We start from the raw sequence: 14,937 nt of genomic DNA, 5'->3' as shown, positions 1-14,937 counted from the left end.
GCTATGTAGGCGAACCGGGGACACCATGCGTAAGGCTGGTGCCATGTATGCCGGCCCGAGGAGACGCACTGGTGGCCAGATGCGTTGGGCCGGCTTCATGACATCCGGCTCAATACTCAATCTAGCCCTGCCAGTGCGGGGAGGTGGAATAACCCGCACCGGGCTAAGCACACGTACAGGAGACACCGTGCGCTTTACCGCATAACACGGTGTCTGCCCGTACTCTCGCTCTCCACGGTAAGCTCGGGGAGTTGGCGCAGGTCTCCTACCTGACTTCGCCACACTCCCTTGTAGCCCCCCCCAAGACATTTTTGGGCTTGACTCACAGGCTTCCGTGCTAGCCGCGTACCCTCATAACGCCGGTTCCTCTCTCCGGTTGCCTCTGCTCTCCTAACTGCCTCCAGCTGTTCCCATGGGAGGCGATCTCTTCCAGCCAGGATCTCCTCCCATGTGTAGCAACCCTTGCCGTCCAAAACTTCCTCCCATGTCCATTCCTCCTTCTTGCGCTGTTGCCCGTTAACCCGCTGCTTGATCCTTCGTTGGTGGGTGATTCTGTAACGGTCGTCTTGTGGTGAATGAGCGGACCAAGGCGCAGCGGGTGATGAATACATAATGAATTTAATGAAGAAAAGAATAACGATGACGAAGCACACTTTAGAAATTACAAAATAACAAAACGAACTAAACAGTCCTGAACATGAGAACTACATGAAACGAAGAACGCACGAACAGGAAAAACGAATGCACGAACGAGACAGTACCGTGTGGTGCAACAAAACACAGACACAGTGACAATCACCCACAAACAAACAGTGAGAACAGCCTACCTTAATATGGTTCTCAATCAGAGGAAACGTCAAACACCTGCCTCTAATTGAGAACCATATCAGGCAACACATTACACCCAACATAGAAACACATAACATAGAATGCCCACCCCAACTCACGCCCTGACCAACTAAACACATACAAAAACAATGGAAAACAGGTCAGGAACGTGACACTTCTGCTGCACAGCTTTCTATGACCTCATATCTACCACTCAATATTGAACCCACCTGTCCCATCTCTTACCTGCCTTATCTGCCACACCCCCACATATCTCCACCCAACTCCCATCCTCCCACCTGCCTGTCATAATCCTAATCCTATCACATCTCCCCTCTACCCCCCAAGTCCACCCAAAAAACAAAAATGTCTAATCACCCCCTCCACCACCCCTCACCCCTTAAATATGTAATATATTCCATACACACAGGACTAAATACTACACTTTCGACTACTTCAATACACATATTAGTGAATTTGTCCCAATACTTCGGATCCACTAAAATGTGGAGACTATGTAAAAAAAAGTGCTGTCACAAATCCAAAGTGCTGGAGTACAGAGCCAAAACAACACAACATGTGTCACTGTCCCAATACTTTATTTGTATTATTTTAAATTATTTTATTTCACCTTTATTTAACCAGGTAGGCCAGTTGAGAACAAGTTCTCATTTACAACTGCGACCTGCCCAAGATAAAGCAAAGCAGTTCGACAAAAACAACAACACAGAGTTACACAAAAACAAACCCACAGTCAATAACACAATAGAAAAGTCTATGTACAGTGTGTGCAAATGTAGAAGATTAGGGAGGTAAGGCAATAAATAGGCCATAGAGATGAAATATTTACAATTTAGCATTAACACTGGAGTGATAGATGTGCAGATGATGATGTGCAAGTAGAGATACTGGTGTGCAAAAGAGAAAGAAGATAAATAACAATATGGGGATGAGGTAGTTGGGTGTGCTATTTACAGATTGGATGTGTACAGGCACATTGATCGGTAAGCTGCTCTGACAGCTGATGCTTAAAGTTAGAGAGGGAGATATAAGTCTCTAGCTTCAGGGATTTTTGCAATTCGTTCCAGTCATTGGCAGCAGAGAACTGTAAGGAAAGGCGGCCAAAGGAAGTGTTGGCTTTGGGAATGACCAGTGAAATATACCTGCTGGAGCTCGTGCTACGGGTGGGTGTTGCTATGGTGACCAGTGAGCTGAGAAAGGTGGGGCTTTACCAAGCAGAGGCTTGTAGATGAGCTGGAGCCAGTGGGTTTGGCGATGATTATGAAGTGAGTATGTTTGGCAGCATGAGTGAAGGAGGCTTTGTTGCGAAATAGGAAGCAGACTTTAGATTTCATTTTGGATTGGTGATGCTTAATGTGAGTCTGGAAGGAGAGTTTACAGTCTAACAAGCACCTAGGTATTTGTAGTTGTCCACATATTCTAAGTCAGAACCGTCCAGAGTAGTAAGGCGGGTGGGTGCGGGCAGCAATCGGTTGAAGAGCATGCATTTAGTTTTACTAGCATTTAAAAGAAGTTGGAGGCCACGTAAGGAGTGTTGTATGGCATTGAAGCTCTTTTAGAGTTTTGTTAACACAGTGTCCAAAGTCAGATGTATACAGAATGGTGTCGTCTGCATAGAGGTGGATCAGAGAATCACCAGCAGCAAGAGCGACATTATTGATATACACAGAGAAAAGAGTTGGCCCGAGAATTGAACCCTGTGGCACCCCCATAGAGACTGCCAGAGGTCCGGACAACAGGCCCTCCGATTTGACACACTGAACTCTATCTGAGAAGTAGTTGGTGAACCAGGCGAGGCAGTCATTTGAGAAACTAAGGCTGTTGAGTCTGCCGATAAGAATGCAGTGATTGACAGAGTCCAAAGCCTTGGCCAGGTCGATGAAGACGGCTGCACTATACTGTCTTTCATAGATGGCGGTTATGATATCGTTTTGGACCTTGCTCGTGGCTGAGGTGCACCCATGACCAGTTCGGAAACCAGATTGCATAGTGGAGAAGGTACGGTGGGATTCGAAATGGTTGGTGATCTGTTTGTTAACTTGGCTTTTGAAGATTTTAGAAAGGCAGGGCAGGATGGATATAGGTCTGTAACAGTTTGTGTCTAGAGTGTCTCCCCCTTTGAAGAGGGGGATGACCGCGGCAGCTTTCCAATCTTTGGGGATCTCAGGAAGAAAGGTTGAACAGGCTAGTAATAGGGGTTGCAACAATTTTGGCGGATAATTTTAGAAAGAGAGGGTCCATATTGTCTAGCCCAGCTGATATGTAGGGATCCAGATTTTGCAGCTCTTTCAGAACATCAGCTGTCTGGATTTGGGTGAAGGAGAAGCGGGGGGGGGGGGGGGGGGGGGGGGGGCTTGGGCAAGTTTTGGAGCTCACTGTATATTCCATATTTAACAGTTGTTGAAGTACTTTCTGAATTTCACCAGGTTCATATTTTAATATGGAATGTTGATTTGTTATTATGCATGCCTGCATTCTGGGAGTAGGGGAGAGTGTACTTACGTTTTTCCCTGCGTGCTCGTGCATAAATAATTTTGATCCACTATGAGAGGTCGTCTTGTCGTCTTCAGAAAAAGTTTGATTCTTTTAAGCACAAAGTCATACACACAGTGTTTTGTTCATGAATAATGTTGTATATTTAGATGTTACTCATAAGTGGATGGTATTGTTAAGATGCACTTGTAATTGTACTTTTTAGCATGATATTAACATTCTGAATTCAACATGTGGTTAATAGCTAGCTAAGGTATTAGCAGGCTATTGTATGTGTGAACGATGGCTAGCTCCTCGAATGATCCCAGTCCCTTGTATTGTGCATCTGTGTAGAAAGAGGCGACGATTCGCAGAACATATGTGCTCTACAAATGTTTAATTTTCTTTTGGATGCAGGATGCAGAGAGTGTATTCTGATTCATTAAAACAACCTGATCTCCAAAGTCCACGTCTATAGTCTCAATCAACCACACACAACGCAGAGTTACAGCGATGCAGTACAGCACCGGTTACACATACACAAGGGTGCCCATGCATAGGTTGAATGTCTCTTCTTTCTACCCCCTCACAGTATTTAGGATGATTGGTCTCAGTTGTAATTCTTGGGCATTGGGGAAATGGGCTTATTTGTACATATCTTACCCTTATAACATCAGATGCAGATGCCACTCACTGCTTCTCCTTGGGTGGATTTTCTTTATTGTCAAAGCCATAATGACTCAAAGGCATGTACACACGCAAACCCACACACGCACACACACACACACACACACACACACACACACACACACACACACACACACACACACACACACACACACACACACACACACACACACACACACACACACACACACACACACGCACACACACACACACATACACACACACAGTGTAGGTACTATTCATCTATACTATGCCAGTATTGACAACAACCCATTAGAGAGAGAACTGAAGAAGAGTAACGTTGACATATAAATGTATGCAAATGCACCTTCTTCTCACCAAGTGCCTTCAGTCATCATCACAGCAGTCCTCATCACAGCAGTCCTCATCACAGCAGTCATCATCACAGCAGTCCTCATCACAGCAGTCCTCATCACAGCGGTCCTCATCACAGCAGTCATCATCACAGCAGTCATCATCACAGCAGTCATCATCACAGCAGTCCTCATCACAGCAGTCATCTTCACAGCAGTCATCATCACAGCAGTCCTCATCACAGCAGTCATCATCACAACAGTCCTCATCACAGCAGTCCTCATCACAGCATTCATCTTCACAGCAGTCATCTTCACAGCAGTCATCATCACAGCAGTCCTCATCACAGCAGTCATCATCACAGCAGTCCTCATCACAGCAGTCCTCATCACAGCAGTCCTCATCACAGCAGTCATCTTCACAGCAGTCCTCATCACAGCAGTCCTCATCACAGCAGTCATCATCACAGCAGTCCTCACCACAGCAGTCCTCATCACAGCAGTCCTCATCACAGCAGTCCTCATCACAGCAGTCCTCATCACAGCAGTCATCATCACAGCAGTCCTCATCACAGCAGTCATCTTCACAGCAGTCATCATCACAGCAGTCCTCATCACAGCAGTCATCATCACAGCAGTCCTCATCACAGCAGTCATCTTCACAGCAGTCATCTTCACAGCAGTCATCATCACAGCAGTCCTCATCACAGCAGTCATCATCACAGCAGTCCTCATCACAGCAGTCCTCATCACAGCAGTCCTCATCACAGCAGTCATCTTCACAGCAGTCCTCATCACAGCAGTCATCATCACAGCAGTCATCATCACAACAGTCCTCATCACAGCAGTCCTCATCACAGCAGTCATCTTCACAGCAGTCCTCATCACAGCAGTCCTCATCACAGCAGTCATCATCACAACAGTCCTCATCACAGCAGTCCTCATCACAGCAGTCATCTTCACAGCAGTCATCTTCACAGCAGTCATCATCACAGCAGTCCTCATCACAGCAGTCATCATCACAGCAGTCATCTTCACAGCAGTCCTCATCACAGCAGTCATCATCACAGCAGTCATCTTCACAGCAGTCCTCATCACAGCAGTCCTCTTCACAGCAGTCCTCATCACAGCAGTCCTCATCACAGCAGTCATCATCACAGCAGTCATCTTCACAGCAGTCCTCATCACAGCAGTCCTCATCACAGCAGTCATCTTCACAGCAGTCCTCATCACAGCAGTCCTCATCAAAGCAGTCATCTTCACAGCAGTCATCTTCACAGCAGTCATCTTCACAGCAGTCCTCATCACAGCAGTCATCTTCACAGCAGTCCTCATCACAGCAGTCATCTTCACAGCAGTCCTCATCACAGCAGTCCTCATCACACCAGTCATCTTCACAGCAGTCATCTTCACAGCAGTCATCTTCACAGCAGTCCTCATCACAGAAGTCCTCATCACAGCAGTCATCTTCACAGCAGTCATCTTCACAGCAGTCCTCATCACAGCAGTCCTCATCACAGCAGGCATCATCACAGCAGTCATCTTCACAGCAGTCATCTTCACAGCAGTCCTCATCACAGCAGTCCTCATCACAGCAGTCATCATCACAGCAGTCATCGTCACAGCAGTCTTAAAGTCACAGCTTAAAGCACTGCCTTCTGCCTTTAACGTTTTCATGATGAAAACAACATCAACATATGATGTTTCTCATGTAATCTTTTAACACAATCATCATATCTCAAAAATGAAATTACATTTAACACAACCGCAATTAGTTCTGGTCCTAATCAATTATGATAATCTACATTTCAGCAGGGATTACATATTGATCAGACAATCAAGAGCTGGGAGCTTAACCTTAATTAAGTGCTCTTGAACAACAGAAAAGATGTTGTGTCGGAGGTCTGCATGTCTGCAGAACATTAGCAGCATTAGTGTGTATATATCTATGTGTGTATATATCTATGTGTGTGTGTATATATCTATGTGTATATATCTATGTGTGTATATATCTATGTGTGTATATATCTATGTGTATATATCTATGTGTGTATATATCTATGTGTATATATCTATGTGTGTATATATCTATGTGTGTGTATGTATCTATGTGTGTGTATGTTTATATTAGTGTGTGTGTATATCTATGTGTGTGTGTGTAGGTGTGTGTGTATGTTTATATTAGTGTGTGTATATATCTGTGTGTGTGTGTGTGTAGGTGTGTGTGTATGTTTATATTAGTGTGTGTATATATCTGTGTGTGTGTAGGTGTGTGTGTATGTTTATATTAGTGTGTGTATATATCTCTGTGTGTGTGTGTGTAGGTGTGTGTGTATGTTAATATTAGTGTGTGTATATATCTGTGTGTGTGTGTGTGTAGGTGTGTGTGTATGTTTATATTAGTGTGTGTATATATCTATGTGTGTGTGTATGTTTATATTAGTGTGTGTATATATCTGTGTGTGTGTGTGTAGGTGTGTGTGTATGTTTATATTAGTGTGTGTATATATCTGTGTGTGTGTGTGTAGGTGTGTGTGTATGTTTATATTAGTGTGTGTATATATCTGTGTGTGTGTGTGTAGGTGTGTGTGTATGTTTATATTAGTGTGTGTATATATCTCTGTGTATGTTTATATTAGTGTGTGTATATATCTATGTGTGTGTGTATGTTTATATTAGTGTGTATATATCTGTGTGTGTGTGTTTATATTAGTGTGTGTATATATCTATGTGTGTGTGTATGTTTATATTAGTGTGTATATATCTGTGTGTGTGTGTTTATATTAGTGTGTGTATATATCTATGTGTGTGTGTATGTTTATATTAGTGTGTGTATATATCTGTGTGTGTGTGTGTAGGTGTGTGTGTATGTTTATATTAGTGTGTGTATATATCTGTGTGTGTGTGTGTAGGTGTGTGTGTATGTTTATATTAGTGTGTGTATATATCTCTGTGTGTGTTTATATTAGTGTGTGTATATATCTATGTGTGTGTGTGTAGGTGTGTGTGTATGTTTATATTAGTGTGTGTATATATCTGTGTGTGTGTGTGTAGGTGTGTGTGTATGTTTATATTAGTGTGTGTATATATCTCTGTGTGTGTTTATATTAGTGTGTGTATATATCTATGTGTGTGTGTATGTTTATATTAGTGTGTGTATATATCTATGTGTGTGTGTATGTTTATATTAGTGTGTGTATATATCTGTGTGTGTGTGTGTGTAGGTGTGTGTGTATGTTTATATTAGTGTGTGCAAGAGTCTGCGTTCTTGTGTGTTTATGTTTGTGTGGCTGTAGCTTCCCATTAGCACAGCTATACCATAACAATCCATAGCCCACCCCGCAGGAGACCCTTGCTACCTTCCAGTGTAGAATAAGTTAAACACCCTGACAGCAGGGCATGGTTCATGCTAACTGGAAGGGTTATGGCCAGTAACAGGAGCAACCTAACCAGTAGGGTGCCTGAAGAGGGCTCTCTGCACACCAGCAGCTCTGAGCTTGTACCCATACATTCATTATCACAACGTTACTTCATATATCTAGTAGACCTCATAACATATTCATGAGCAAGAGTGTTGAGTTTAATGTGTGTGTTTGTGTGTGTGTGTATGTGTGTGTGAGAGCCTGATATAAATGTACCATCAGAGTTACTGATCATTCTCCCTCTGCATGTAGCACTATGCTCTCAGTTTAATTGATCATGCTCCCTCTGCATGTAGCACTATGCTCTCAGTTTAATTGATCATGCTCCCTCTGCATGTAGCACTATGCTCTCAGTTTAATTGATCATGCTCCCTCTGCATGTAGCACTATGCTCTCAGTTTAATTGATCATGCTCCCTCTGCATGTAGCACTATGATCTCAGTTTAATTGATCATGCTCCCTCTGCATGTAGCACTATGCTCTCAGTTTAATTGATCATGCTCCCTCTGCATGTAACACTATGCTCTCAGTTTAATTGATCATGCTCCCTCTGCATGTAGCACTATGCTCTCAGTTTAATTGATCATGTTCCCTCTGCATGTAGCACTATGCTCTCAGTTTAATTGATCATGCTCCCTCTGCATGTAGCACTATGATCTCAGTTTAATTGATCATGCTCCCTCTGCATGTAGCACTATGCTCTCAGTTTAATTGATCATGCTCCCTCTGCATGTAGCACTATGCTCTCAGTTTAATTGATCATGCTCCCTCTGCATGTAGCACTATGCTCTCAGTTTAATTGATCATGCTCCCTCTGCATGGAGCACTATGCTCTCAGTTTAATTGATCATGTTCCCTCTGCATGTAGCACTATGCTCTCAGTTTAATTGATCATGCTCCCTCTGCATGTAGCACTATGATCTCAGTTTAATTGCCAGCGTCCCAGACAGACAGAATGTGTGGGAACAGCAGCTGATATCAATCATTCTAATAATACATGAAAGTGAATATGCTCATTCTTCAAATCATTTGGTTGAATGCGTAGTGGGATGTGTGTATGGGTGTGTGTCTTTTTTGTGTGTCTGTGTGTCTGTGTGTGTGTCTGTGTGTCTGTGTGTGTGTGTGTGTGTGTGTCGACAGCTAGGCAGTATTATGACTGATTCACCTATTAGAGGGATGCGTCACAGCCTACTGTGTGTGTGTGCGTGTGTGTGTGTCTGTGTATGCACCCTGCCGTCTTAGTTAGATTTGCATTACGATCTCAAACACCCAATTCATTAACAGAGCCTCCCCATGTTCCTCTCTCCCCAGCCTGCTCTCCTACACTCCTACACTCCTACTAAATATGATCACTGTTTCATAATGGGCCTGAACAACGTGGGCCGCTCAATATAATGCAGCCTGACTCGGGGCAATTCCATGGTAGAGTGATGCTGAGACTCCGATTTTTCACTTTAAAATGTATGTTAATCAAAAACCACCAATTGCAAAGTTTCAAAAAACATTTATCTCTATGCACAAGGACTACTTTTAACAATTTCCACAGAAAATCTTTACAAAAACACATTTATTTAAAGAACAGTGCACATGCAAGTTTGATAACAGAATGACGGTTTGTGCTGTTGGTGCCGTCCCAACTTCGCATCTGCATCTTTTGAAATAGTTAAAAGTCATCCTTGTGCATAGAGGTGTATGGTTTGTTTATTAACTCTGCAATCATTGGTTTTTGTTTGACATACATTTTAAAGTGAAACATCTGAGTCTCAGCATCTGTCTGTAACTGTAGAAATGCTCCCAATAACAACTTAATAGCATAATCAAAAACATTTTCTATACAGATGTCTGTGTTCACAAAGTAATCTATTTGCCCTCTGTTCACCCAAGATGCTGTCTCAATGCTTCGGCATAGGCCTGATTGGTGGAACCATTGGTGCATTGAATACTGTATATATTTCAACAACAAAACAACGTGTTTGAAAGAAGAAGACAAACATGGAATTGTATCATAAATGTATGAATACGCTGTCCGTGGAAATGAACTACAGCACATATAATACTGTATCATAAATGTATGAATACTCTGTCCGTGGAAATGAACTACAGCACATATAATACTGTATCATAAATGTATGAATACGCTGTCCGTGGAAATGAACTACAGCACATATAATACTGTATCATAAATGTATGAATACTCTGTCCGTGGAAATGAACTACAGCACATATAATACTGTATCATAAATGTATGAATACTCTGTCCGTGGAAATGAACTACAGCACTGTAACGAGTATTACCGAAGGTGGCTTCCCTTCCTGTTCGAGTGGCGCTCGGCGGTCGTCGTCGCCGGTCTACTAGCTGCCACCGATCCCTTTTTCCTTTTCGTTTGGTTTTGACTAATTGATTTCACATGTTTATTGTTTGGTTGTTAGGGTGGTGCTATTTAAGCCCGTTTCTGTTTGTGCGGGCTTGTCTTTTCTGTTTTGTATGAGGTTGTTCGTGTATGTTGGGGTTTTCCACAGTCTGGATTTATTTTCCAGTGTGTACTTTATTCAAGTCGGATTTTTACGCCAAATGCTTTTGACGTTATCCGTTGTTCATCTGGTTGGACATTAAAGAGTGGTTTTTCCCCATTACCTTTGCTCTCTGCGCCTGACTCCTTACAATTGTCCTCACTGAGCGTAACAGAAGCCCGCACCACCATATGGAGCCAGCAGGAGCAGCGACCACCCCTCTCCCCACGATGGAGGAGAGAGTCCTTCATCACACGTCCATCCTCCATCGCATCGGATCAGCTATGGATCTTATGATGGAGAGGATGGATCGTTGGGAGAGGAGTGGTCTCCCTACTACCCCACCTACCCTCCCTCCAGCAACTATACCATCTCCTCCAGCGGGATCCGGTGCCAGCGCTTTGCGTATTACGCCTCCAAGTCAGTACGATGGAGCGGCGGCGGGGTGCCAGGGATTCCTGCTACAATTAGATCTGTACCTGGCCACCGTTCGACCAGCTCCCTCGGACGAAGAGAGCGTGAGTGTCCTCGTCTCCTGCCTGACGGGTAGAGCCCTAGAGTGGGCCAATGCGGTATGGAACGGGCCCGACTCAGCGAGGGGCCACTACCCGGAGTTCACCCGCCGTTTTCGGGCCGTGTTCGATCACCCTCCAGATGGCCGAGCGGCGGGTGAGAGATTGTTCTATCTACGACAGGGGACGAGGAGCGCGCAGGACTTCGCGCTGGATTTCCGGACCTTGGCCGCTGGAGCAGGGTGGAACGACAGGGCCCTGATAGACCATTACAGGTGTAGCCTGAGAGAGGACGTCCGCAGAGAGCTGGCTTGTCGGGACACTACGCTCAGTTTGGATGAACTAATAGACATGTCTATCCGGTTAGACCATCTGCTAGCTGCTCGCGGACGTTCTGAAAGGGTCCTGTCCGTTCCACCTCCTGACCCTCCTGCTCCCATCCCGATGGAGCTAGGAGGGGCAGCATCTAGGGAGATCGGAGGAGGCTCCTCCTGTACCAGTTGTGGCCGAAGAGGGCACACTTCCGGTCGGTGCTGGAGGAGTCCATCTGGGAATCGAGAGGGCAGGCAGAACACTCCTCGGTCACCTCAGGTGAGTCAGCACCACACTCTCCCAGAGCTTCCTGTTGGTCACATGTTTTTGTTAATATGTTTCCTTAAATTTTTTCCCTCTCTCCAGCATAAGGCGCTAGTCGATTCAGGCGCAGCTGGGAACTTTATAGATCGCGGACTCGCTCAGAAGTTGAGGATTCCGTTAGTTAAGGTAGAACCCCCTTTCCCTGTGCACTCCTTAGATAGTCGACCATTAGGGTCAGGGCTGGTCAGGGAGGCCACAATTCCTTTGGAGATGATTACGCAGGGGAATCATAAGGAACGGATTAGTCTGTTTCTTATCGATTCACCTGCGTTTCCGGTGGTGCTGGGGATTCCCTGGCTGGCTATTCACAATCCGACGATTTCGTGGAAACAGGGAGCTCTACAGGGGTGGTCTGATGAGTGTTCAGGCAGGTGTGTAGGAGTTTCCATCGGTGCGACAACGGTGGAGAGTCCAGACCAGGTTTCCACCGTGCGCATTCCCGCTGAGTATGCCGATTTGGCTATCGCTTTCAGTAAAAAGAAGGCGACCCAATTACCACCCCATCGACAGGGGGATTGCGTGATAAACCTCCAGGTAAACGCTGCACTACCCAGGAGTCATGTGTATCCTTTGTCTCAGGAGGAGACGTTGGCTATGGAGACATATGTCACGGAAGCTCTGGGACAGGGATTCATTCGGCCCTCCATGTCACCCGTCTCCTCGAGTTTCTTTTTTGTGAAGAAAAAGGATGGTGGGTTGCGTCCGTGTATTGATTATCGAGGTCTCAATTCCATCACGGTGGGTTTTAGTTACCCACTACCTCTCATCGCTACGGCGATGGAATCATTCCACGGAGCACGGTTCTTCACGAAACTGGATCTCAGGAGCGCGTATAATCTGGTGCGTATTCGGGGGGGAGATGAGTGGAAAACCGCGTTTAGTACTACATCGGGCCATTATGAGTACCTCGTCATGCCGTACGGGTTAAAGAATGCTCCAGCTGTCTTTCAATCCTTTGTTGACGAGATTCTCAGAGACCTGCACGGACAGGGTGTGGTGGTGTATATTGACGATATTTTGATCTACTCCGCTACACGCGCCGCGCATGTGTCTCTGGTGCGCAAGGTTCTTGGGCGACTGCTGGAGCATGACCTGTACGTGAAGGCGGAGAAATGTGAGTTTTCCAAACAAGCCGTTTCCTTCCTGGGTTATCGCATTTCCAGCTCGGGGGTGGATATAGAGGGTGACCGCGTAAAAGCCGTGCGTAATTGGCCGACTCCGACCACGGTAAAGGAGGTGCAGCGGTTCTTAGGGTTTGCCAATTACTACCGGAGGTTTATCCGGGGTTTTGGTCAGGTAGCAGCTCCTATTACCTCACTGCTGAAGGGGGGGCCGGTGCGTTTGCAGTGGTCAGCAGAGGCGGACAGAGCCTTCCGTAGGTTGAAGGTGCTGTTTACCGAGGCGCCAGTGTTGGCGCATCCGGACCCTTCTTTGGCGTTCATAGTAGAGGTGGACGCATCCGAGGCTGGGGTTGGAGCGGTGCTCTCACAGCGCTCGGGTGCGCCACCAAAACTCCGCCCCTGTGCTTTTTTTTCGAAAAAACTCGGGCCAGCGGAGCGGAATTATGATGTGGGGGATAGGGAGTTGTTGGCTATGGTTAAAGCTCTGAAGGTGTGGAGACACTGGCTTGAGGGGGCTAAGCACCCTTTCCTCATCTGGACTGACCACCGTAACCTGGAGTATATCCGATCAGCTAAGAGACTGAATCCGCGTCAGGCAAGGTGGGCCATGTATTTCACCAGATTTCGTTTTACGATCTCGTATCGACCAGGTTCCCTCAACACTAAGGCCGACGCGCTGTCTCGCCTCTATGACTCAGAGGACCGGTCCATCGATCCTACTCCCATCATTCCGGCGGCCAAGTTGGTGGCACCAATAGTATGGGAGGTGGACGCGGACATCGAGCGGGCGTTAAGGGAGGAACCTGCGCCTCCACAGTGCCCGGAGGGGCGTAGGTATGTACCGCTCGCTGTTCGTGATCAATTGATTCGATGGGCTCATGGTATACTCTCGTCAGGTCACCCGGGTATTTCGAGGACAGTGCGAGGTCTTAGGGGGAAGTACTGGTGGCCCACCTTGGAGAGGGATGTGCGATTCTATGTCTCTTCCTGTTCGGTGTGCGCTCAGAGTAAGGCTCCTAGGCACCTGCCTCGAGGGAAGTTACAACCCCTCCCCGTTCCACAACGGCCGTGGTCCCATCTTTCGGTGGATTTTCTGACTGACTTACCTCCCTCTCAGGGAAACACTACGATCCTGGTCGTTGTGGATCGGTTCTCTAAGTCCTGCCGTCTTATCCCGTTGCCCGGTCTCCCTACGGCCCTGCAGACTGCGGAGGCACTATTTACCCATGTCTTCCGGCACTACGGGGTGCCCGAGGATATTGTTTCTGATCGGGGTCCCCAGTTCACTTCCAGAATATGGAGGGCGTTTATGGAGCATTTGGGGGTCTCGGTCAGCCTTACCTCGGGGTATCACCCGGAGAGTAATGGGCAGGTGGAGAGAGTGAACCAGGAGGTGGGTAGGTTTCTGCGGTCGTATTGCCAGGACCGGCCAGGGGAGTGGTCAAGATACATCCCCTGGGCAGAGATTGCTCAGAACTCACTAAGCCACTCCTCTACCAACATGTCACCATTTGAGTGTGTGTTGGGGTACCAGCCGGTTCTGGCACCATGGCATCAGAGTCAGACCGAGGCTCCTGCGGTGGAGGAGTGGGTACAGCGCTCTAAGGAGACTTGGAGAGCCGTCCAGGAGTCTCTGCGTCAGGCGAGTAGACGGCAGAAGAAGAGCGCTGACCGTCACCGCAGTGAGGCCCCCGTGTTTGCACCGGGGGATAGGGTCTGGCTCTCGACCCGAAACCTGCCCCTCCGCCTGCCCTGCCGGAAGCTGGGTCCGCAGTGTGTAGGGCCATTTAAAGTCCTGAGGAGAATAAATGAGGTGTGTTACCGATTGTTACTTCCTTCGTATTATCGTATTAACCCCTCATTTCATGTGTCTCTCCTCAGGCCGGTGGTAGCTGGTCCCATGCAGGAAGGTGAGGTTCCGGAGGTCCCTCCGCCCCCTCTGGATATAGAGGGGTCCCCGGCGTACAGGATAAGGTCCATTCTGGATTCCAGACGCCGGGTGAGGGGCCTGCAGTACCTCGTGGACTGGGAGGGGTACGGTCCGGAGGAGAGGTGCTGGGTCCCGGTGGGGGATATATTGGATCCATCTATGCTGAGAGAGTTCCATCGCCTCCATCCGGATCGCCCTGCGCCTCGGCCCCCGGGGCGTCCTCGAGGCCGGCGTCGGCGCGCTGCGGGAGCTGCGCGTCAGGAGGGGGGTACTGTAATGAGTATTACCGAAGGTGGCTTCCCTTCCTGTTCGAGTGGCGCTCGGCGGTCGTCGTCGCCGGTCTACTAGCTGCCACCGATCCCTTTTTCCTTTTCGTTTGGTTTTGACTAATTGATTTCACATGTTTATTGTTTGGTTGTTAGGGTGGTGCTATTTAAGTTCGTTTAGCCCGTTTCTGTTTGTGCGGGCTTGTCTTTTCTGTTT

At 46.9% G+C, this 14,937-nt stretch overlaps 1 protein-coding gene across 1 annotated transcript; it reads right to left on the bottom strand.

Moving 5' to 3' along the window:
* Positions 1-4,356: 4,356 nt before the first annotated feature.
* Positions 4,357-10,446, bottom strand: LOC120058103 (keratin-associated protein 10-4-like). The gene is made up of 2 exons (XM_039006578.1): positions 10,380-10,446; positions 4,357-5,951 (listed from the first exon to the last, which is right to left on the bottom strand). Exons 1-2 carry the CDS (start codon positions 10,444-10,446, stop codon positions 4,357-4,359), a joined length of 1,662 nt encoding a protein of 553 aa, XP_038862506.1.
* Positions 10,447-14,937: the final 4,491 nt, after the last annotated feature.

This window comes from Salvelinus namaycush, chromosome 13, assembly GCF_016432855.1.
Source record: "Salvelinus namaycush isolate Seneca chromosome 13, SaNama_1.0, whole genome shotgun sequence".
NCBI classification, from domain to species: domain Eukaryota; kingdom Metazoa; phylum Chordata; class Actinopteri; order Salmoniformes; family Salmonidae; genus Salvelinus; species Salvelinus namaycush.
Note: the sequence above shows the minus strand (reverse complement) of the source record. Positions and strands in the feature narration are given on the sequence as shown.

Coding starts and splice junctions, on each gene's coding strand:
- LOC120058103 (XM_039006578.1), bottom strand. CDS start 10,446: ATGGTGGTGCGGGCTTCTGTTACGCTCAGTGAGGACAATTGTAAGGAG. Junction 5,952..10,379: donor GTCAGGCGCAGAGAGCAAAG/GTAATGGGGAAA, acceptor TGTGACTTTAAG/ACTGCTGTGACGATGACTGC.